Raw genomic sequence first — 24,301 nt, 5'->3', positions numbered from 1 at the left:
ATTTATTTATTTATTTATTTATTTATTTATTTATGGAACTTCTATGCTGCCCCATTCGCCGAAGCCTCGGGGCAGCTCACAAACATAAATAAATAACATCCTATAAAACAATATAATTTAACAGTATAAATTAAGTCACCCTGGCCAAAGAATAAAATAAATAAATAATATTAACAATTAAAATAAAGTTTGAATAAAAAGGTTTTCGCTTGGAGCCGAAAAACAAATAACGACAGCGCCAGGCGGACCTCTCTGGGGAGCGCATTCCATTTTATGGGGCACCACCGCAGAGAAAGCCCTCCTCTGGGTACTCACCCTCCTAATTTCCTTCACGGAGGGTTCCCGGAGAAGGGCCTCTCCCACAGACCTCAGGGGGTGGGCGGGTGGGCATGTGTGAACGTGTTTATTTATTATTTAAAACTTTTATATGATGTCCCTTATGCATGGCATCTCAGGATGGCTTGCAGTCATTAAAATCGAATCCACTAAAACAGGGGTCCTCAAGCTTTTTCTCCAGGGGGCCAGTTGAAAGGTGCCGGCGATGGGTGCAGACCGCCAAGGCGGTGGGGGCGGGGGGCACAGGCCAGGGTGGAAGGGGCGTGGGCTGGGCTGGGCTGGGGCGGGGGGTGTGCATGCAAGTGCGCGCGTGCAGAGATCGGAGAAAACGATCTCCTTGTGAGCAAGCCGCCACTGGGCACGTGCACAGCGAGGCACCGGCTTGTGAGCTAGGAGATCCTTTTCTCCGAGCGAGTCCAAGACAAGCTCCTCCCGAGCAAGCCACTTCCTCGCTGCGCACAAACGGCGAGTCCAGAACCTCTATGGCAGGCCAAATAAATGGGCATGGTGGGCCGGATCCGGCCTGCAGGCCGTAGTTTGAGGTCCCACGCACTAAAACAATCTCTAACAGTAATAACATACAGCGAATAAAAATAAATTAAGTCAAACAGTGACTGTACATTAACATACTAACTTTAAAAATAACGGTTAAATAAGAAGTTTTTGACCTGGCGCTGAAAAGCATATAAAGTCGGTGCCAGGCGAGCCTCTCCGGGGAGCGCATTTCACAGTCAGGGTGCCACCGCGGAGAAGGCCCTCCTCTGAGTGTTCGCTCCCCGGGTGTTAGGCGTGGGAATCCAGCAGATTCCCTGGGCTCGCCTCCCTGGGCTCTGGTCCACTTTGCAGCACCCTGATTCCACACCCGCTGGCTGTGCCAGGCGCGGAAGGAAGCTGGTCGCTGGGAATGGTGCCCAGTGCAGCCCCTCACAGTGCCCAGCCCTGCTGCGTATCCCCCCCTTTTCACACTCCTCCCCTCTCCTCGTGTGACTTCCTAGTTTGTGGCAAACACTAATTGCACACTAATTTCTTTCCAAATGCACAGACTCGAAGCTTGTGCATAAATTCCCAACAACAATTTAGTCACTATTACATCCACATTGAGCTATTAAGAGGAGCCACAAGACGGGCACACTTAAAAAGTTGCAGTAGCAAATTACACGTTTAACATAAGATGTGCTTTAGCCCGAAGAACTAGATCCAGGGTGGTGCAGGGGTTAAGAGCATGGGACTGGGACTCAGATGATCTGGGTTCCAGTCCCCGCTCAGCCATGGAGCCAACTGGGTGGCTTTGGGCCAGTCACAGACTCTCAGACCAGCCTACCTCACAGGGTTGTTGCTGTGGGGATAAGATTGAGAGGAGGAGGAGAATGATGTGAGCTGATTGGAGTTTATGAGAAAAAGGGTAGGATATAAATCAGGAAGGAAGGAAGGAAGGAAGGAAGGAAGGAAGGAAGGAAGGAAGGAAGGAACGAACATAGGAACATTTTGGTTTGTTGCTGTGGACTTTTTGTCTTGTCCATCACAGCTATCTAATGAATTTCCTCCTGGATGCCACACTGGGGATGCTCGGGGTCTGGACTGGTGTGAAGGTGGTGTCCTGGATTGTAGAGAGGCGGAAATACACCCATCTTGTCTTTGGCGAGTATGGTGAGTCCTGTCCCGTCCTCCTGCTGCATGTTTTCCCTGAGAAATGTGTTCAGATACCTCCCATAACAAGGTACACGTGCACGGCTTTAAAAGTCTGAGCATAGCCTAAATGTTGTGAGAGAAAACAACCATATACATTTGAGAAGATTGTGCATCGTTATTCTTATTGCTCTTGGTATTATTTTTACTAATATTATCATATCGTTGTCACATTAGTGGTGTATAAGTATTGGACCGGGACTCAGGGGATGCGGGGTCTAGTCCCCACATGGCCGTGAAGTTCTCTGAGTGACTTTGGGCCAGGTACTGACTCTCAGGCTAACCTACCTCACAGGGTTGTTGTGAGGATAAAAAAAGGAGAGGAGGAGGGTCAGTTAAACCATTTTGAGTTCCTTGCAAGGAGGCAAAAGGTGAGTCAGGAATGGAATGTAATAAACATTTCTGCAAATTTATTTTCCCTGCATTGCAGGATTTAGGAAGCTGCCTTCAACCATGTCAGATTTGACCCCTGTAGGCCAAATCCTGCAGAGATGCAGAATGACAACTTCAGGGACCAAACATGGTCATCTGGCGTTCTGCACCAAGCCATCTCTCTTTCTCCAACACCAGTTGCTTGTCATTTGCAGGCTCCTGTGAAGGTTTTCCCCACTCTCAAAGCTTGAAATGCCACCACTGTGCTTCAGTCAGGAGCAGTAAGAGCTTTAAGCAAAACTAAGCGGGTTTTCTTGGAATGTGGCACCCCGATTATGGAATCAGCTCCCCAGAGAGGTGTGCCTGGTGTATACCTCTTTATTCCCTTCGGCACCAGCTAAAAACCTTTTTATTTACCGAGCAATTATTTATTTAGCGTATGGCATATATTGCCAGGGAATCTACAGTGTTTGCACACAGTAGATGCTCTGGCCCCGGCTGTTGCTAGTCTGTTATTCTGCCGGTGCACCACGGGGGCCGAACTAGCTTAGCACCGGTTGGCCAGCGACGTACTAGTTGAAGTCAGTCCAGCCGGGGCTTTTCTCCGCTGATCCTCTGCCAAGTGCATCCAGGCAGATCCAGTGAAGCCGGCAGGTTTCCCACTGAGGAACGGTGGTCCCTATTTATCTCCTCGCAGATGTTGCGGTTTTGAACTGCCAGGTGGGCAGGAGCTGGGGCGAGCGATGGGGGCTCACGCCATCCCACAAGGCTGGGCTCGAACCGCTGGAGTGCCAGCCATCTCTGATCGACAGTTCTAGCGTTGTTAAGCCGCTGTGTCCCCCATTTACCCAGTATTTTAACTGTTACATTTTTATCCTTACCTTTTATATTGTATTTTCTACTGCTGTTGTTCCTCTAGACTGATCTGATGCTGTTGCCATGAGTTTATTGGAGTGTATTGTTGCCATTTTAGCTGATGTATGAATTTGGTTTGATTTCATCTCATTTATTACATTTGTATGCCACCCCATAGCCCATAGGGTTCTCAGGGCAGCTTACAACAGAACCAAAAAAAGGTACATATGCTATAAAAATGCAAGCTACAATCCTTCAGTGCTCAGCCTTCCTTATGGTCCAGCTTTCACAGCCATACATTGCAATGGGAAAACCATAGCCTTGACTATACGCACTTTTGTCAGCAGGGTGATGTCTCTGCTTTTTAGTATGCTGTCTAGATTTACCATAGCTTTCCTCCCCAGGAGCAAGCGTCTTTTAATTTCTTGGCTGCAGTCCCTATCTGCGGTGATCTTGGAGCCCAAGAAAATAAAATCTGTTACTATCGCCATTTCTTCCCCATCTATTTGCCAGGAAGTGAGACGGCCGGATGCCATGATCTTAGTTTTCTTAATGTTGAGTTTCAAGCCAACTTTTGCGCTCTCCTCCTTCACCCGCATGAAGAGGCTCTTTAGTTCCTCTTCACTTTCTGCCATTAGGGTGGTATCTTCTGATGAGGTTGCTGATATTTCTCCTAGCAATCTTAATTCCAGCTTGTCATTCATCTAGCCTGGCCGTTTGTATGATGTGCTCTGAAATTGCTGCCTGCAGGAATTTATTGCAGTTTGAGAATCCATTTTTATCTCCTTTAAAATTATCAAAAAGCATTTCAGCTTCAGCTGACATAGGAAATTATCTCTAAATAGTTCTAGTATTTAGTAACTTCGGGAGGTAACAAAATGACAACTACTTCTATTTGTTCTTCCTCTGTATTTCTGAACTTGGCCTTTTGGAGTGTCCCCTGCATATCATTCCACTGGGGGGCGTCCGTTCCTATCCAATGGGAGCATGCAGTTTGCAAGCGTCTCTGCGCTTTGGTCTTCGTTCTGTGTTTGACCCACTAACGCTTCTTAAAGCCTTCTAGCATTGCTAGTTGCAGGTTACAGAGATGGAACAGGATGAGGCCTCGAAGGGGTTTGACTTGCTTTTCAAGAGATCATTTGGAAACCTGAGTGAGGCTTCCCCAGGTGTAGCAAAGTATTCCAGCTGTCATTGTGTGTTGGACATGAAACAAGGCAAGGTGCAAGAATGTGGAACTTGTCACTGGCTGCAAGATTGCAAATGTCTGGAAAATCCTGGCATGAATTAAAAAGCAAGCTTCTGGCCCCTAAGATCACAAGGAAAAGAGAAACTTGACGGGGGACATGATATCCTTCTATAAGTACTTCAAGGGGTGTCACAAAGAGGAAGGTCAGGATCTCTTCTTGTTGATGGCAGAGGACACGGAATAATCAGCTCAAGCTGCAACAACCCAGATTCAGGCTGGATATCAGGAAAAGCTTCCTCACTGTCAGAGCAAGACGGCAGGGGAACCAGCTGCCTGGAGAGGGTTGGGCTCTCCCACACTGGAAACATTCAGGGTAAAACTGGATAGCCATCAAATTGGTGTCCTGCAACAGCAGGGGGCTGGACCCCATGGCCTTCTTGGCCCATTCCAACCCTACTTTTCTATGTCTCTAGGAACTGGTCTTGGATACTTTCAAAGCCCTTCTTATTTTAACCTATTCATCATTTTAAAGCCAGCGATTTACCATTGTTGGCATCCAAAGGCGGCAGTCAAGTTAGCAAAAGCACAATTATTTTGAGGATAGAAATGCTCTTCTGTGCCCAGTTAAGGAACTATAGATGAAGCTGATGAAGAACCCCTACAAGCAGCAGCTGCTGGGGCTGTGGGTGGCTTTAAGTGCTTTGGCCTGAGTCTAAACTAAGCGAGGCTTGCCGGGTGATCTGTGGCCTCCTCGTGCGTGGGCTGATGCAGTGTGGGGGTGAGACACAAGTGCTTTGCTCCAGATGCGGAGTCATAAGGCAGGACCTGCATGTGGGTCAGCTCTGACCGGTTGTCATGGTGGCGTTCAAATATTTCCATCACAAGCCTTCCACTTTCTTAGTGCAAAGCGCCAAACTGAACTCCTTCTGGTGAGCTTGAAAAAAAGGACATAATCCGCCTTCCCCCGCCCTCCAAGGGAGATGTTTGCAGGGTGAATCATTTCGATAAGGCAGCACTTGCCTGCTTTAAACCCAAGCAAACGCTCCAGACACCCTCCGATGATGATGGGAAAGCATGGAAGAGAGCGAGGGGTGCTCCACAGCCTATTCATCCAGCGTTGTGAATGGGCCGGCTGGTACGTGGCTCCAGCCCTGGACTGTGAAGAGTCCGGGCCCTTCAGCAGATGCACAGCCTGCAGAAGGCTGAGATGGGAGTCTCCTTTTCCAGAAAGAGCAGGCAAGAGCACAGATAGCAAAGCACGTGGGTAGAGCAGGCGTGTGCGCTGTCCAGCCATAGGCAGCAGTTCCGATGTCATGTATCTCTTATTAATATTTCTATATTGCAATATCTGTTTAAAAAGGCCAAACGCAACGTGATGAAGCAGTCAAGCCGTAACACGAAAACATGAACCACAAAAGCACACGTCTTAAAACTATGTATTTTGAAGCTTGTGCCTTCACACCCTTCTAAGGATCAGCTGACGTTCTTGAGGGTGCAAATTGTAATGCTTGGCCGCAGCACAGGAGAATTAGTATGGTTTATTTCATCTCTATCATGCCCAGTAGCCGAAGCTCTCTGGACGCTTTGCAGCAGAAGGTCTTCCATGCATGTCCAACAAACAGATTTCTGCTGGCACTCCAAAAGGCCTCCCTGGCAGAATGCAATACCTTCTCAGGATCAAAGCAAGGGTCCTTAAACAGGTTAAGACTTGGAAGATGAAAAGTAAAGTTTGACCTTGGCCCAGCAAGCAATTGGCAACAGGCGCAGTTCCTTGGAGAGACGTGTAATCGGGCCTTGAAACTCTGCCCTGCTTAGCCACCTAGCTGCCCAGTTTTGCACTGGGTGAAGTTTCCAGGTGCCCTTCAGAAGTGTGCCCATGTAGACCATGCCAAGTCATGCGAACAGGGTGTCTGCAAGGAGTGGGTACCATGCCAGGTCCGACTGTGTCAGGAAGGGTCCCAGCTGGTGCACCAAGCACAGTGGTGCAAACGCTTCCTTGGGCAACTGGGAGCCAGTGTGTGGTGCTTGTTGCGGACCTAAGGCCAGGTGTAAATCCCCACTCAGCTATATAGCTATGGCGGTCCCTTTAGCACATCATTCCATAAGGGGAGCTGGAGTCGGTTAGCCCTGTCTGTGTGCCTGTTCAGAAGGGGCTCTGCAGACATGGAGTTCTTCCATGCAAGAGGAATCCTGGCCCAGTCCAGAGTTGCCGGGCTCCCCAGTCCCAATGGGGTGAAGCTCTGTGTCCACTGAACACAAGAGGGTGAGGTTAGTGGTGGTAGTTGCTGTTGTTCCATTGCATTTATACCCCACCTCTTTCCATCTGTGTGGAACCCAAGGTGGCTCACAGAGCTCCATTGTATCCTCACAACAACCCTGTGAGGTAGGCTAGGCTGGGACTGAGTGTTCCTGTGGTCTCTTCCATTGCAGGCTTGTGGGTTAGTGTGAGGCACTGGCCCCCTTGCTCTCAACTCTTAAGCTCACGGGGCTGTTGTGAAATAGAAAGCAACCCTGCTCTGATTCCCTGAGAGGAAAGGTCGGATATAAACCAAATGGATTCAGAAGCTGAAATGTCTCGGATTGGAGTACTCTCTCCCCAGGCAAAGAACTCCGGGCAACTAACCCACATGCCTCCCATGTGAACCTGTTGGTGTTGTAAGGGGGGCACTGCTCATGGTCACGTGGGGCCCCATTCCTGGTGAGCCCCCTGTGGCCAGCCTTCCTCCATGTCAGCTGGCCAGATGGCGGCTTTATCTGGGGTGGAAGGGGGCACTGCTCGTGGTCATGTGGGGGTCCGTGCCTCTTGAGTGCCCAGTGGGCCCTGGACATACTCACCAGTAACTCTGACTCAGGACTGCTGCAAAACGGGCTGGAGCCAACCCAGGAAAATGCAATGGTTTCCCACGCTCAAGTAGATCCATCACACATTCCTAATTTCGTCTCATCACTCCTAGTGACTGTGCTCCTTATCCCCTGTGCACACCTTCTCTTGGGACTTTCAAGCCAAGACCAACCAAACACCAAGCCTTTTCGGATTGGATTTATGCTTTCAACAGAGAGCAGCAACCCTGCCGTTCTCGGTGTTTCTGATTTCTGCACTGCTCTCTAAGCCCTGAGCGTCTCCGTGTGGGTGGGGGTGTTCCAGAAAGGCTCAGTAAGACAGCGAGTAGCATTCACAGCGCTTGCTTCCAGCTCAGAGCTTTTGCATTGGCAGGGATTTAAGATATTCCCGGGTGTGTAACAATTTGGAGCGAAAACCACTTCCTTACAAGGCAGTCAAATTCCAAACCTGCCAGGAGAGTAGCAAGCTGAGCTCAGAGGAGGGCGGGTGGCAAAGATCTAGAAGCACCCAACAAGCCAATATTGTCTTGTTGTTTTTGAACTTTCTAGCTGTTGTTGAAATGTCAGTTCTTTCCACTTTATTTTTTCCCTAAGGAAAAGCAGTATCTTGGGGGATAGAGGGAGGCGACCCTTGGCTTCCCAAAGGCTGTCGAACTAGAAGGAAGAAAACAGCTGTGTTCCACGCACCCCACAGCCACTGGCTCCATCAGACGTCTCTATCACTGGGACTTATTTTCTCTCTCTGTTCCCCCACCTGCTGCTGTCAGAATTCATAAAGCCCGGTTTTCTTTATTTTCAATGTTTTTATCCTGTCTTTTTTCCTTTTTTCCCAAGAACTCAAAGTGGCTTACCTCATCCCTTCTCCTCTCAGTCTAATCCCCACAACAACAACCCTGTGAGGTAGGTTGGGCAGAGAGTCTGGGAAAGTCACCCACTTGGCTCCATGGCTGAATGGGGACTGGAACCCAGGTCGTCTGAGTCCCAGTCCCATGCTCTTAACCACTGCCCACATTGGCCCTTGTATGTTCCATGTGTGCTTTGCCCATCGCACAAAATTCCATCGCTCTCAGCCTCACAGGAAGTTCCCAGGTGAGGTAGTTTCTCTCCATAGGTTTTCCATGCTTTATGCGGGCTTTCAGTCTGCCTGGACAACCGGCCCCTGGGATGAACCTTTCCAGGGCTCCTTCAGCAAACCTTTTAGTGCCAGGCTACATGTTCACATCAAGATCCGGGCATTCCTGGAGGAGTGCATGAAACCTCCTTCCACGTTTCCCCAAAATTCCAGTTCCTAGGGCTTATTTATTTCGTTCACTTATTCCGCAGTGCATCATCACTGAGCTCTCCTGAATCCTCTCCGACACCTCCAATACATGCTTCATTTGTAACCTTTTATTTCTGCAAGCCACAAAATATTTTTGCAGATGTCTTGGTGTTTCTGACCTGTGTGATCCTGGCTTCCTGGTTGCAGGGTTCACATCTGCTCTTTGCACGGTTGTTACAGTTATTGCTGACCTCCTAGCTCTTCGGCTTTTATTTGGGGCGGGCGAGGCATCCGAAACTTTGCTTTCTGCAGCCAGAAGCAGTGCGAGATAATTTGGACGGGTGGGCTGTGTTTGTCATATCCCAACAGAACTTGGAAAAGGGAATCAATTGGCAGTAGCAGCCGGGCGGTTACAGTTTTTGAAGAAATGTCTAATTTACATCCAGGCTTGAGACCGAATCTGGAAATACTTAGTGGGGATTGAGCAGCTGGGGGACTCTGAGGCCGCTGTGGTTTTGTTGTGAGAATTTTTCTTGGCATTAGCTGAACTGTTTGCCTCCAAGAGCCGTTGCACACCAGCTGGGGAAAGACGCTGCGCGCACGAGAACACAGAGTTCAAGCGCAGAAAGCAAACAATCCATTTGTTCCATTTCCCTGCCTCTTGTAAAGCCCGTGTTTTGTTTGAGACCCTAAAATGCTCTGTTTTGTGCATAGTGAGGATGTTAATACAGAAGAACGCTAGATGTGTAGCCCTTGCAAGCCGATTGGAGGCGTTCAGCCAGGGGTCTCTGTCTTCTTTCAGAGCCGTCTGTCAGCTCAGCCTTTTCTTAACCCCTCTGCTTCTAACCACACAAGTGTCTTCACCACTGCTGTCCAGTGTGGGTTGTGGGGTTGGCCATTCCTCATAGCTCAGAGACTGTCATTGATTTCCTCTGCCGTGTTGCATTCTGGGCTGTGCTTTCCCATTTGCATTTGCAGTGGGAATCTTTCGAGCAACTTTTGAGCCAGTGTGCCTAGTGGTTGGAGCACTGGATGGGGACTTGCATGTTCTAGTCCCTGTTTGGCCATGAAGTTCCCTGGGTGACTGTGGGCCAGTCACTGCCTCTCAGCCTAACCTACCTCACAGGGTTGTTGTGCAGCTAAAAGAGAGAGGAGGAGAGCTTTTCAAACTGCCTCGGGCTCCTTGGGAGAGAAAGAAATCAGGGTATCAATGTAATATGAGAATGTAATAACCTACAAAACGGGAAGAGCTTGCTGTAGTTGGAAGCTCTTTTCTTTCTCATTTATTCATTATTATTTATTTGCTATCGCTATATAAATGTATTTATATTCTTCCTTTTTTCTTCAAGGCGGTTCACAGTATCTTCTCTATGTTATCCTCACAACAACCCTGTAAGGCACGTAGGTTAGCTGACTGTCTGTGACAAGCCCAAAGCCACCCTGAGAGCTTCATGGCTACGTGGGAACCAGAATCCCTAGTTTGGCAGCTCCCCTGTCCAGCACCACATCACACCACACCGGCACCCGATTGCTTGCATTGTGCACATTTCGAAGCTGGCCGTGGCAAGGAAAAATGCTTTGTGCCTTTCAGGAGCAAGGAAGCTGAGCCTCGGGGCAAATCCAGTCCTCTCGGGCTTCCCTTGGAGGCCTCACCACTAATTGTGTGTAGGGGTATAGAATCACAGAATAGTAGAGCTGGAAGGGGCCCTGAAGGCCATCGAGTCCAAGCCCCTGCTGTTGCCGGACACCAAGTGACACCACCCCATTCAGATGCTGAACCAGGACGCTCAGCACCAACTAGCAGTGGTTCTCCAAGGCTTTGGGCACGATTCTTTCCTAGCACTGGCTGGAGCACCAGGACTTGGATCTTCTGTATGAAGATCATGTACTCAACCGCCATGGCCGCACACGTGGACCTCTGAACACCAGCGCATGAAGGCAAGGAAAGCCCCCCAAACCCCACAAATATCTGGAGCTGACTTTCTTATTTGCAACTTTTGTGTACTCCTCCATATCTAAGCAAATTCCAGAGCGATGAACAACTTCAACCCAAGCCTTCCTGGAGCAAGTTTCTCCAGCGTTGCACTGCGATGACTTTCTAGAACTTGCTCTTTGGTCCAGACTTGTCTGAGCCTTTGCTTTGCTTCTAAATCTGCTTAGGTCATTTTTGGAAACATAGCAATTGATTTTATATCCCCATAAGAAAACATCTGGATGTTTTCTGAATGAGGTGTAGATTTCTCCTTGTAAGAGAAGAATTTGAATGCACGTCAGCCGATGAAGAATAAATACTTTCTTTTTCTTGCTTACTCAGGTTTTCTCACTAGTCTTGGGCTGTCTTGATTAGCAGCGGCCTTGCGATCTAGTTACACACAGTGCAAGATGGCGTGGGTTCACACAACATGGTAAAACAACTGTACATGGTTCATGGGGCATTTGACTGGCTGTTTTCGGATCTTGTGTGTGCTCTAGATCAGGAGTGCTAACCCTGTTTCAGCCTGAGGAGCAGATCCTGAGGTGGTGGGTCGAGTCCTGGCCGTGGCAGCTGGGGCCAAAGACAAACTGGTGGGGAGCTAAAATTCCAAGGATTTCCACTTCAAACTCTTTATGCTGGTCTCCTTGGAGGAGCATTTCAACCTTTTGTAATGCGGACGGATGCATGCGAAACTGAGAACCACCCCATGCTGGGCAGCTGTGGGAAAGGCACCGGGCAAGGGGTGTGTGGTACCCAAGCTGGGCCAGATTTGGACCCAGCTGTGCTGGACGCATTGGTGGGCCTGAGCCCCAGCTCTGCCCCGGAAGGAGCAAGGCCATCCTCAGGTTCTGTTTCCAGCAAATTGCGAACACTGCTAGCCATTACTGCAGAGAAGAGGCTTGCGTGCTTCAGTCCTGGGATCTGTGCAGCCCATCTCTCTGCATCGCAAAGCTGGCGCCAGTATTTTCAAGCACTTCCAGGTGAGCCCCACTGCAAAGCAGAGGGTGCTTGGAGGGGGCTGCCAGGTGCCTCTGCAGGCCAGCTTCGTTGACTCCTTCTAGCAATAGCTCTGGGAGCACAGTGGGCTCACCCCCTCCTTGCTCTCTTCCAGGTGATCCCCCACAGGCAGGTGCTTGGATTGGCCAGTGCACACTCTATTTGCTAATAATGGTCTTTGCAAAGACAGCAGTCGGCCTCCTCTTGCTCATCCCTGGCTGGAGAAAAGTAAGGAACAATTGCATTCAGCTACTAAATAAGTAGCTGTTCTTTTACTAATGAACATGGTAAAGATCTTCAGGGACTGCATTGCATAATTCTACAGGTGTTTCTGTCATCGTTTTGAGAAATGTGTAGAAAATGCAATTTATATGTAGGAAAGGCACCAGGAAGAGATTTGGTTAGAACCTTTGCTCAGACAACTGTTTGTTTTGTTTGTTTGTTTTGTTTTGTTTTGTTTGCATGCGGGGAAGACTTTGAAAGTGTTCAGAATAGCAGGGGAAGGCTTCTGCTGTGTGCAGCTTTGAACCTGCCACTCAGCTTTCATCGAACATTTTTTTCTGCAGTGGCTTCTTAGGACAGGCTATGCTGGCAAAATTGCAAATTAATAATGCATTCGTCTGCATAAAAGCAGGATGTATGAAATCCTGAACCAGTTCGTACTTTCTGGATTTGTTTGTGAGGCCGGAAGAGTGCGCATGTTCCATCTCTGTGTTAGGAAAATGAGTCACCAGCAAGCAACCCTTATAGGTGTCCCTAGATGCATTCCCAGGTGGCTATGATGCACTTTCAGGGTCTGGACTTAACAGCCTCACAGGGCTGAGGGTATTCTTTAGAAGTTAATGGGGATTAAGTCACTTCTAAATGGAGTAAACCAGCCTGGCTGCATTTGCAAGCTTTGCAAGTCTTCATGAGACCTAATGAATTACGTTCAACTTGGGTGTTGGGATGCTTGTTCTGCTGGGCTTAAAAGCAGCAATTTTGGATAGAACCAGATGCAACTTTTACACACTTAGCTGGGCCACTTTGCCACTGAATTGGGTCCAAATGTACCTGTTCCTTTCAAGCATCCAAGCACTTGTATGGACCTGTGAGAAACCCAGCTCTGCAGGTTTCCAGCAGAAGTTGAACAGATGGGTGTTTATTGTCTAACACGTAAACATCTCTGGCGCAGTTTTGCAGAAGTTCTTAAAATGTGGACTTTTTCATAGGGCGAGGTGTGAATGTGCAAATGCAGAAATGCAAATCTGGCAGTTCTGAAACATTTCCGCATGGAAACCAGGAGAGGGCAGGTGCCTGAAGGCAGACAGGAGGTGCAGCACAGGTGCATCTGCTTGGTGACATGGGCAGATCTTTAACCATCATGGCAGGCTTCTACAACCTGACACCCTCCAGATATGCTGGGCTGCAGCCCCCATACTTTGCAGCCTACCCAGCTCTAGAGGTCCCCACAGCCCTGGGTGAAGTTGTTTTGGCCTACAGTTCCCATCTGCCCTAGAACACATGCTAGAACACCTGGCCTCTCCAGGTATGAAGACGAAGTTGTGAGTTGGTGCAATTTCAGGTACAGCAGAAGTCACAAAAGGGAACTGCTTCTAGCAAAGCATGCAGAATTCAGTTTGCAGGTGAGAATCCATCAGATTTCCTTGGCTTGACTCCTCGGATTCCAGCCTGCTTTCTCTGTCCTAAGTGAGAGAAAGCAGTCCCCTTTGGGACTGTTGGATGCCGTTTTATAAACCAAATAAATAAAGGTCCTTGTGTCAAGCCTTTGCATGAGCATCCGGCAGGAGTCGAGGCTGCCCTGGGCACATGCAGTCTGTGTTTTCGTTGTACAAGCAAAATTCTGCTTCAACACACGTGGCCCGCAGGCTTTGCATCCTTTGTGCAAGGAATTGCATGAAGAAGGGGACCACTAGTGTCCCCGAGCATTGAAGGACCTGACCTTGGTTTGAGTGGTCTTGGTGCACCTCGCTTCCTGGACAGGGCCGAGCGCAGGAAAGAAACCAGGTGAGCGCAAGAGAGCCAGATGCCAACCAGATCTCCACTTCCCTGAATCTTGTGGCAGCTGCGCTCTGCCCCTTTCTTTGGACCACTTAGTTTAACGAATCATTTGTGTTCCAGCCTCTGGGCTCACCTGCACAGTGCGGTGAGAGGAGATCTGCTTGCTTGCAGCTGCAGCATGAATCTGATTCCTTGCTTAGAGCTGGCCCAAGCCAGGAGGATGCAGCCCCACGGGAGAGGCAGCTCCCCCTGCTTGGAGTAAAGCTCTCCCAGCTCCTGATGAGACTCGCTCTCCATAACAGTGACTGGCATCCTCTTTTGCAGCTTCAGGAAATTCTTCTGGACTACATGCCTGACCCGCAGATGGAGCTGGTGTTGATGATGCTCGTGGTGCCTTTTACGGTCAATGTGAGTAGAGACACAGGAAGAACGTGAGGTTTTCTGACCAGTTGAGGTCTGGGAACTGGAAGCGCCCTCACCTGGGCTCCTTCCATTGTGTTTTCAAATGCAGAGCTCAGCCCTTAATGGAGGGTACGGACTAAGGTTCTAAGGAAGGAGAACAGGCCAGGGAAGGTGGTGGCTGGCCCAGTGTGTGGCTGCTGTGAAAAAGGCAACTCCATCTCCATGCTGGGCATAATTAGGGATGGCACAGGAAAGAGAACTGCCAAGGTTGTGCTCCCCTTATACAGATCTTTGGTGCAGCTGTACTTGGGGTATTGTGTTCGGTTCTGGTTGCCTGATGTGAAAAAGGAAATGATTAAGTTGGGAAAAGTACAGAAAGGGCAGCAAAAATGCTGTGGGGGCTGGAGCAGGTCCCCTGTGAGAAGCAGCTGCAACAACGGGCCTGTTCAGCTTAGGAAAAAAGGTGCATAAGGTGAGCCATGAGAGAGGTGCTTAAAATAATGCATGGTGTGGGGAGAGTGGAGAGGGAGAGAGCTTTCTCCCACTACCATAATGCCTGAACCCAGGGCCATCCCATGAGGCTGATGGGTGGGAGGTTCAGGTCAGATAAAAGGAAGCCCTTCCAAACACAGCATATGGTTAAACTGTGGAATTTGCTGCCATGGGAAGTGGTGAAGGCCATCAATTTGGGTGGCTTGGAAAGGGGACTGGACAGATTCATGGGGAAGAGGTCACTAGCCTTGCTAGTAGTCGGAGGGGGCTACTAGCCACGTGGCTACTAGCCTTGATGGCCAGGTGCTCCCTCCTTCGCCAGAGGTGGCCTGCCTGCACACGCCCCTTGCTGAGGAGCCGGGCAGAGGAATCCTAGAATCATACGAGTGCAGAGCAGGAAGGGGCCCACAGCTCCATCAAGTCTAACTCCCTGCTCAATGAAGGACTCCAAGTTAAAGCAAACCCCTTCAGGCAGGACCCCTCACACCAAATATAGACATCATACGCTGGCAGAAATTTTGGGAAATATATCGCAGTGTTCACTCTTTTGGGGTTAAGTTTCTGGCTTTTTTCCCCTGTCTATTAGCCAGTCCAAAATGGTGAGAAGTTATTGTCCTGACTTTGCACAGCATGCTAATAGAAAAACTGGGTCCTCCGCCTGCATCCCAGTGGCCCTACCAGATGACAAACTGAATTTATTAAAATGGTTGAGGAAGGGAAGCAGAGCATCAGTGGGAAATCATTCCGTCGAATGTTAAAGGGATTGTAGCTTCCACCACCATCAACAACAGGCACGGCAATAGGACGTGATCAGATAGGGAAAATCTGACACGTAATATTATTGTGTAAACCCTTTATTGCACGCATGAGGAAATGGAGCTATGCACAGCTTTTCGGAAGAATGGCAAAATGTTAGTAGAGATTGAGCAATCACTGCTCCCGTTGATGTTCTCAAATATCCAGGTTTAGGAAATGTTGTCAGCCTATATTGATATGTCCTACTTCTAGTCTCCTTTTCCTCTAAAGAGCCCAAAACACTGCCCATGGTTCTGCCTTGTTTGATTTTCACACCTGTTTTCACAACAGCCCTGTGAAGTAGGGATGGCTTTAGACTGGTGAGCTTCACAGGCATGTGGGGACTGAAATCTGGGTTTTCCCAGACTTAGTGTGATGCTCTTAACTCCTGCGAAGGCTATTAAGGACACCCGAAGAGCTCTGCTGAACTAGATCCGAGTTTGTTCGTGTCCAAAGTTGATGAACCTCTTTCAATCTGGAAGGCTATATTCAATTTTAGAGAAGCTGTTGGGGACCTCATCGCAGGGGTGAATGCAAAAGGGATGAGACCCAAATCCCAACACCGCCAGCTTATTTCGGCCTCAAGCTCTCGCTTCCTACAACAAAGGTTTCAGAGATGCATGTCAACCCGTTAGAATCCGTCAGCAGACAAGCAAATTCCTGAAAACCAGAGGGCAGGGTGAAAGGGGGCAGGCGGGACTGTGGGAAGCCCGTGGGGAGCTGAGACCCACAGTGAATCTGGCCATGGACCTGAGCTTTGCCACGCTCAATCTAGTGTCCCGTTTTCCACCATGACCCATGAAGGCAACATCCTTCGTCCCACTGTTCTGTTCCAGGAAATAATATACATAGGCAAACTGTTTAACTATTATGGCCAACAGCCAGACAAATGGACAGAGGATGCCTAATTCTCCTTTTAAAACCAGCAGCTGTTTCCGCATTTATTATGGCCACAAATTCCGTGCCTAAATTTTGTGTTGTACAATGAAGATTCTATCAGGTTTAATTTCTTTTGTTTTGGGAACACTCACAATCAGGCAATAAACCGGCTTCTCTAGATCACCATTTGGGTGTTTTAGCAAAAGTTTTTCATTTGACCCAGACTCAGTTTTAACTTGGTATTTGCCCTGACGTTACACTCAGGAAAAACCTAACAAGAAATTATTGTCCCCTGATTTTTCATATCCAGTGATATGTGTCTGATGTCAAGGAGGTTTCCATTTAATTGCTGGAAAGGAAACAGCATGGCTTTGTTCCTGGTAACTCAGTTACAAACTTTAGTAGAGGAGTTCCTTGAAGTTTTGCCAGGAAGGCATGAATAGATAGGCCTCATTCAAATGTTGGCTTCTATATGATGAATCCAAGTCTCTTTTGCGTCTGTGTCTGTCTCGCTTTCTTTTATGTGGGTCCAATCAAACATGGAATCTATTTGCACGGGGTGTGGGCTGAGAAGATTTTTCCATCTCTGAAAAGGCATGAAATAATCTTAGGAATGAACAGAAGAAAAGCTGGGCCGAATCACCCCAAATCCCATCTCATCCGGCAGTTCTGTGGTGTCCAACTAGAATCCAAAGGGAACCCCACAAGGGCAAGAACGCTTTCCTGCACAGAGTGCCCAATCATACTAGCCCAGCTCAGGAGGGAAATAGCTGTTCCGAGTAAGAACCCCCAGGAATATGTGGTCAGCACCACAACTTCTGGTAGACAATTCCAACATTTCCCTACACACCTTGAGAAGGACTTCTATTTCCTCTCTTGAACTAGTAGAGTTTCAGCGAAGGCTCACCCTACGGTTTGATAGCAAACGTTTCTTCTTCCATCTTCAGCTGTGAATATTCTTTTTCTCCATTTAGGCTGCCACATTCTGGGTGGTGGACAGCCTGATCATGAAGAAGCACAAGCAGAAGGAAATCCTGAAATTTGAAAGCAGCCGCAGGATGGAGGACTCACAGGCTTTGAAAGAGGAACAGTACCAGGTACGAACACAAAGGCATTTCTGCCACTGCTTCAAGAAGCTAAGCCTGGACTCATTATGTCTGAAAGTAGTGATAGGAAGTTTCAGCTGGAAAGGCCCTTGCCTCACTGCTGACATTCCAATCAATAATTCTCCTTTTAACAGGCATGCATTTTGGCTTAAAAGTAGTATTGAGTCAAAATATTTATTTTATAATAAAATATTTTTATTTTGTAACATATTTTTATAAAATATTTTTATTTTGTAACATATTTTTATAACATATTTTTATTTTATAGCCCTCCTCCCAGTACGCACACATCTTTGTTACACTAGGCAGGTATTTGGGTCCCCTGGTCCTATCCAACTCTGCTATTCTGTGATTCTACGATTGCAAATCCAAAGGAAAAGATCCGTATTTTTTCCTGACAGGACTTTATTCTCAGTTTTGGCTAACTCAGCCGGGGCCCCAGGGAGTCTGTGCACAGCTTCCCTTGTGTTTATTTGCAGATGTTAAAGGTCAGAACGCGTTCCGTAGAGAGTGTCCCATGCCATTTTTCCCTCCCGCATGGCCCCTGCATGTCAGTACCAGCAGCCTTAGAGTGTCTCCTCTTTCTTCTGATTTTGTTTTCCTGATTGCAAAGGGAGCAGGATGTCCCACCTCATTTTTCAGCTCTTGGCAGTGTCAAAATCTAGCGGGTGGAAGAGACTAGGCCAGGAGGAACCACGTGTGTTGCCGTTTGCCTGGGTTTTGCTAAACTTCAGGCTGATGTTCTTTTCACCTTGCTTACCGTACTCGTTTGCCGTCTCTTTGATTTTTGGAAATGTAAACCCTACAAGCAGGAACTCTTTCAGCCTGTTTTATGGAAATGCAGCATGCTGGATCAATTCATCTACCTTGGCACCCATCCCTCTTTCTTATCCTCACAACAACCCTGTGAGGTAGGCTAGTCTGAGAGAGAGAACGTGGTCCAGGTTGGTACTTAGGCTTTTGTGGAATCTTGGCCTGCCGGGTGTGCGTTCACCATGCGAACTGTGGCATCAAATTGGCTGCCAGTTTAAGCTTCATGAGGAGTTGAGGAATTTTAGCAAGCACGGAATTTTAGGATTTCTAGGTGTGACGCCACTGAATAAGGTCTTGCATAGGGAGCAACAGTGCTTTTTTTTGTAAGAAAATGGTGCCAGAACTCATGAAATTATTTACCTTTCACACATAGTCAATCACTGTACACACACCCACACACATCAGTTGTGTAACGAAACGTAATGGTCACCGCCCGCAGTGAGCACTCGGCGCGCGACCACACGACCAATCACAAGCCGAGCAGCGGACTCACAACCAGCGCGGACAAAGGACGCACGCATCGGGCTCGACACACAAGCAGCCCGCGGGCACCATTTTGATGACTCTGCCGCCGACCTGCTGCGCTTGACAGGGCGATTCAAATCCACGTGGAGCAAACATCAAATTTTCAAAAGTTACTTTTAAAACTTGGAAAATATGTCGAAAAAAGGTGCCGGAACTCCATTCCGGTGCGTTCTATGACCAAAAAAAGCACTAGGGAACAACACACAGCTGGGCCAAGTGTGTGAACAGCGGGAAATCGGCAGACTCTCTTGGGGACGTACCGATGGCTGGGCAACTTTTCCGTTTGCTCACAGCAGTCTTTCAGGCGTGCCCATGAAAACCAGCAGGCCTGCAGTTCCTCAAATTTGTGCAACATCACAAAACAAGATCTAGCATGAGTTTTTAAACCCCATGTAGCTGTGAGATCTTGCTTCCTAAACCACTACATTTTAGGCTGCAGCTGGATGCATTTCCACCTGCTGGAAACTGAAGGGTTGATTGAGGCTGATGGTAATCTTTGCTCAGTCAGCTGCAAATATTTGGCGAGCGTTTTCTCTCAGGTTCTGCTCCTGTCCTTCAAGCTAAGTGGAGGCTTTCCTTTCCCCCCTTTCTTTCTTGTTCCTGAAATCACTACTGGTCAAGTGCCTCTGGGTTTATTGGACTCTATCGGGTCTGTCTAGGAGCCAGCGCCAGCCAATATCTGCCCAGCTTGAATTTCAGGCCTGTTATCTTAGAAATAAAGACCTCCATTCTTCGCAGCAAGGAGTAAATCAGAGGGGGAGAGATGTACAGTTTCGGAAGGCTGTACGTGTTGAGTGGGCCCACCCCGAACCGCTGTGTGGTCCTTCCCAATTGCTGTAGTTGCTACCCTAAAAAAATAAAATAAAGGAAGCCAGGGGAAACATCTGATCCATTTCCTCAGCAATAAAATGAATGCAAGGAGAGGGCCATCCACCCAGACACTGTGCTTTGAGAAACTGTGTTGGGGATTGGAGGGCTGCCGTGGAGGAATCCGACAGGGCCTGGGAATCTGAGAGATTCCTGGGCTTTGTTCCCTGGTCTGCTTTGTTGCCGGAAAGTGTGCCCAGCTTTTGCAGGGGGTTCTCCAAGATTTGCACCCCCTTGTGTTACACGAGCCGCATCCTGATGCAGGAGAAGGTGGCTGGTTCCACAGCCTTCATGCTGCAAATGTTCACGAGCTTCCTCTCGGCTCAGCTTGCTTTCTGAGACCAGGCCAAGCACGAGAGGAAACCTGTGAATGTCAGAGGGACGGATTCTGGGGACCCCAGTTAAGAGCATGAGCTCTGGGCAGGTTCAGGTTAAGAGTCTAGGAAGACCTTCCTGCAAAGGGCAGCCGAGTCAGGCTTTCTGGTCCTGTGATGGCCAACTAGATGTGCCAGTGGGAAGCCCAGAGCAGCGCATGCTTTGTGTTTTAACAGTGTTGTGCTCAAAGGAAGGAAGAACTTAAATACATTGTTCTGATTATCTTAGAGGAAGGGTGGGATCTGTGCAATTAATTCACCTATTGTGTTGGCAGGGTCTTGTTGGTTAGTCAGTCCAACCTGCCTTGCCTTGCAGAGTTTCAGAGCAGATGTGAAATGATTTAAACATTTGACCCATGGAACGGTGCAGCCGTGTGCACCCTGGTGCCCTCCAGGTGCGCTGGACTACAACTGCTATCATCCCCAGAAAATAGGGTTGGAGAAGCAGCTATAATTTATTGACCTGCACTGCCCTCTCCTCCATGCCTGTCCAAGGAGTGAGAGAGCTGGTAGCAATGCAAAGGCACTCTGCATATCCTCAAAGGCTCTGTGACTCCCTCAACTTCGAGCTTGAGGCCTGGTAACATGACAGCTTAATTCAAGCTCCCCTTGATCAAGTTACAGCCTTCCCAAACTTAGTGCCCAATGAGTGTGTTGGACTGTACCTCTCATCATCCCCAGCCAGCATACCCATTGGGTGTGGGTGCTGGGAATGATGAGCACTCTGCTGCAGCGTGTCTCGAGAGGCTGTACCCCAGGAGAAAAGCAGCTGGAGCCCTTCAGTGCAGTCTTGCCTGCCGTCTTTTCCCCTATTCAAAGGGAAAATGGGGGGGGGGGGGTTCCATTTCCTGCAACTTTGCCCTGAGGAAAACCACCCCCCTCTGCCCCCCACCCACCAGCGCAGCCTGGAGAGTAACCAGTGCAAGGACGGGTTCCATTGCTCCGTTTCTTGCACCCGGCCGGTCCTGTTTGGTGCTGGCCCGTTGCACTCACCTTCTGGGGCCAGCGGTCCCCTGCATTGGCCCCAGAAGCTGCATGTGAATAACTGACACATTCTTCATAATCCTTCATCAGAATTGTCTTTCCTGGGCTGGATTTTAGGGCCAGGAAAATGAGTCCCGGATGGATTCCCCTCCCGAATCCATCTTTTGCATGTCTCTGATCATTTTTAAGTCCTCTTTACTGCAAGCCTTCAACATTCTGCCTAGCTGGAAGAAACACACGTCATGACTATGCAATAAATAAATACATTGAAATGCGCCATTTGCTATTGCAGGGCATTAAATCCAGGGTGGATTAACTCTTAACGCTTTGCCAAAACGGAAAGGAACGGAAAGGCAGCCTCCAGAAAAGAGGACCAAAAAAGGCACACGGCTAGCATATGCTGCCATACCAGCTGAGCTGCACCCTGCGAGAGAATTCCTCTGGTTGCAGCAGAACCCATCCTACCACGGTGGAGAGATGGTGGCCAGGGTGGCCTTCTCTGTCTTGCCCAGGCCCCTCTGCCGATAGGCACCCTCCGGGTCCCCGTTCTCTCCCCTTGGGCTGTTTGCCTTCAGCCCAGATTAGAACTGAACAGCTCTTCCACCCCATCTCCAAACAGAGGCTGCCCTCTGTCTGTTCGGCCACGTGGCCACCCTACTTAAATCTCCAGCCACGGAGCCTCCGAACGGAATATAGACTAGGAAGGGCTGCATTTAAAAACCTGGGCATGGAGATGAAGCCAGCTGGTGGACGGTCTTAAAAGCATCAGAAGAGGGGAGGGTGTGAGGACTCACCTGGATACGGCCAGGGTTTTCCCCAGAGCCATCCAGCACCGTCTTTGCTACTTCCAAACCCCCACACCAAGCGTTTTCCCAGTCTTGAGGGTGGATTGTTTCTGCCACTGGGGCTATGGCACTGGCCCGTCTCTCTTTAGCCCCAGCAGAGCTGATAGCAGCTTGCGGGGTGTGGGGGCAGGATGATTTGGACTGGGGAACGTGATGGAGAAAGGAAGGGTTAAGTCACTATCTGAAACCCCAAACATCACCGCCAGTCAAATGTGGCGGCCCGGGCAGCGGCTTTAAAGGGGAAAGAGGCAACAGACTTGTATGGTTTTGACCTCCGATGGAAGGCTTCCTTGGCATTCTGTTGGTACTTTCAGGCTAGCCTCCCTCACAGGGTGGTTGTTAGGATGAGAGGAGGAGATGGGGAGGGGTGTGTGATGCATCCATTTTGCAGGGAGAAATTTGCCACGTCCTCTGGACTTGGCTCCTTGGACTCCAGCCTTCTTCTCTTGCGGCCACGAGCCCGACTTCCTGGCACATCCGCCGGTGGTTATGTGAGCAGCACACGACTGCTGTGGACACCGCACTCCTCTTCCACGCACCCCTGTTTGTGCTGCGCTTGATGTGGAAGAAGGTTGCCAGTTGCTCATGGACTTCATGAGCATTCACAGACTTCTCAGCTTGGCTTGCTTTCTGAGGCAGGGCAAGGCACAGGAGGAGGTCTGTGAATTGGAGAGGCGGATTCCAAGGAGCTTCGTTGCTGCACTAGTGATGGGAGATAATTGTGCAAACTGCTTTGAGCGCCTTAGCAATATGGCAGATTAACAGTACAAGTAAAATAGGAAAATACACTCTTAGAAACATAGAAACAGAGCGAGTCAGAAGGGGTCTCCTGGGCCATCTAGTCTGACCCCCGGCTCCAGCCAGCTCCGCTCATAACACGCCTACCATGTGCACGTTAAAAGCCATTTTAAAAGCACTAGGCATCTTGGACACGCATTAGGGCCAAATTTTTAAAAAATGCATTGGTTTGTGTATATATACAACCATGCCAAAATCGCACAGCCCAAATCTATGGCTGAAAACAGTATGATTTGTTGTTGTTAATTTTATTTCTATTCTGCCCAATAGCCAAAGCTATTTGGGCAGCTTACAACAACACACAAAATGCAATATAAAATACAGCCGTGAAGTCACCTCCAATTTATAAAACATCATAAAAGTTGTACAAAATTTAAAACAAATGCAAACAGCTACAATGTGTCACCATAAGTCAGAGATAACGTTCAATAACAAAAAGCTACAATAGTTTATGCAAACTAAATCATAAGATCTGTTTAAGCAGCTAACATAAGACCAATATGTTAGCAAATATTGCTAACCAATATAATAGCAATATAATAGCAAATAGCAAACTAATTAGATGTGCTGTGGCAGAAGACAGTCTTAACCCGGTGTTGAAAAGATATTAAAGTGGGCACTGGATAGGCCTCAGTGAAAAGCATATTCCGTAATTGGGGGCCACCATTGGAAAGGCCCTTTCCCTTGTTGCTGCCAAGCAAACCTCCCCATGGAGGGAGAAATCAGATGCCGGCCCCACGTCTTGATCATAGTGTCTGGGTAGATTGGGAAATGTGTTCCCAAAATACACTCATGTGATATTTGCCCTTTTCTGAATTTCGTGTTGTACTTTGCAACACAAAAACTCATGGGGAGGGGGAAGTGAGCACTAAAAAGTGTGCGGTAGGGAAAGCTGGACACAAAACCATTTTAAATAAGGAAATTCACTTGCAAAGGATGCATGTATTTGGGGAAATACATACAAAAATGCATTCATAAAAGCACGTGCCAAGATGGGTACATTCAGAGAAACGCTCATGAAAAATACATATAAATTGTTATGTGGACAAATTCACAGAGGTGGGAAAAGAATGGCGTGGACTTAAAGTAGGAGAAATATGGGAAGGTGAGTGGAATCGAGGGCTCGGCAGACTTAGCCATCCAGACCAAACACCCTCCTCTCTTAATGATCAGAGAGTGGTTTCGAGATTACTGCAGATAAATTCAAATAACCCTTTGCTTTTTAAATGCATCACTGTGTTCCACAGGCACTGCTCTGTCCAGCCTTGGATTTTGACCGTTCCAGAGGCAATGCAGACCTGTTGGGCTCTCTCCCCCATGGAATGAACTCTTCGATAAAGCAACCGGACTTTCAGGATACGCTTGGACAAGGATTCGTAACCAAGCTAAATGGAGGGGAAAGCGACCACTGTTAGGAAATCGCCGTAAACACACTGCTTGAATTTGGTTTAAGCAGCTTCTTCTGGCTTTCGAGTTTCCAAGGATGTGGAGGCGAGTGGAAGATGTGAAAAGACTACGCACTTAAAGGGGGATCACAAGGCAGCAACATCATAATTTGACATATTTCCTCCTGGGATGTCTTCCCTCTATAGGACTTGCTAGGAGTATAATAGTGTGGGCATTTTGGTGGATGGAAGTTTACAATTGTGGCTGTGTTTGGTTCACTGGCTCCTTCAAGAACATGTTGGATCAATTTAAATTATATCTTCTGGCTGGCCAGCTGGTGACAGTTTTACACTTGAGTTTGGTCCAAAATGCCAATCAAAACCTTGTATCTTTTTTAATAAGAACTGAAATCATTTGCCTTGCACTGAAATGCACATGAACGCACAGGTTGCTTGTTCATTGCAGCCTCCTATATTTAAAAAAGCCTTCGGGGCTGCCCTTATTGTCTCAACTTTTTACACATTTT

At 48.4% G+C, this 24,301-nt stretch overlaps 1 protein-coding gene across 1 annotated transcript in view; it reads left to right on the top strand.

The window, feature by feature from the left end:
* The window catches only part of LOC123023581 (store-operated calcium entry regulator STIMATE-like), a 35,481-nt gene extending 11,180 nt beyond the window's left edge, over positions 1 to 24,301 (top strand). Inside the window, exons 5-9 of the mRNA XM_044430433.1 lie at positions 1,862 to 1,983; positions 11,624 to 11,736; positions 13,834 to 13,917; positions 17,052 to 17,174; positions 23,637 to 24,301. Of these exons, the coding sequence (XP_044286368.1) occupies positions 1,862 to 1,983; positions 11,624 to 11,736; positions 13,834 to 13,917; positions 17,052 to 17,174; positions 23,637 to 23,804 (610 nt within the window). The 3' untranslated portion in view covers positions 23,805 to 24,301. The remainder of the gene's footprint in view (positions 1 to 1,861; positions 1,984 to 11,623; positions 11,737 to 13,833; positions 13,918 to 17,051; positions 17,175 to 23,636) is intronic.

Source organism: Varanus komodoensis, unplaced genomic scaffold (assembly GCF_004798865.1).
Source record: "Varanus komodoensis strain SLA01 unplaced genomic scaffold, ASM479886v1 scaffold1, whole genome shotgun sequence".
In the NCBI taxonomy this organism is placed as follows: Eukaryota; Metazoa; Chordata; class Lepidosauria; order Squamata; family Varanidae; genus Varanus; species Varanus komodoensis.
Note: the sequence above shows the minus strand (reverse complement) of the source record. Positions and strands in the feature narration are given on the sequence as shown.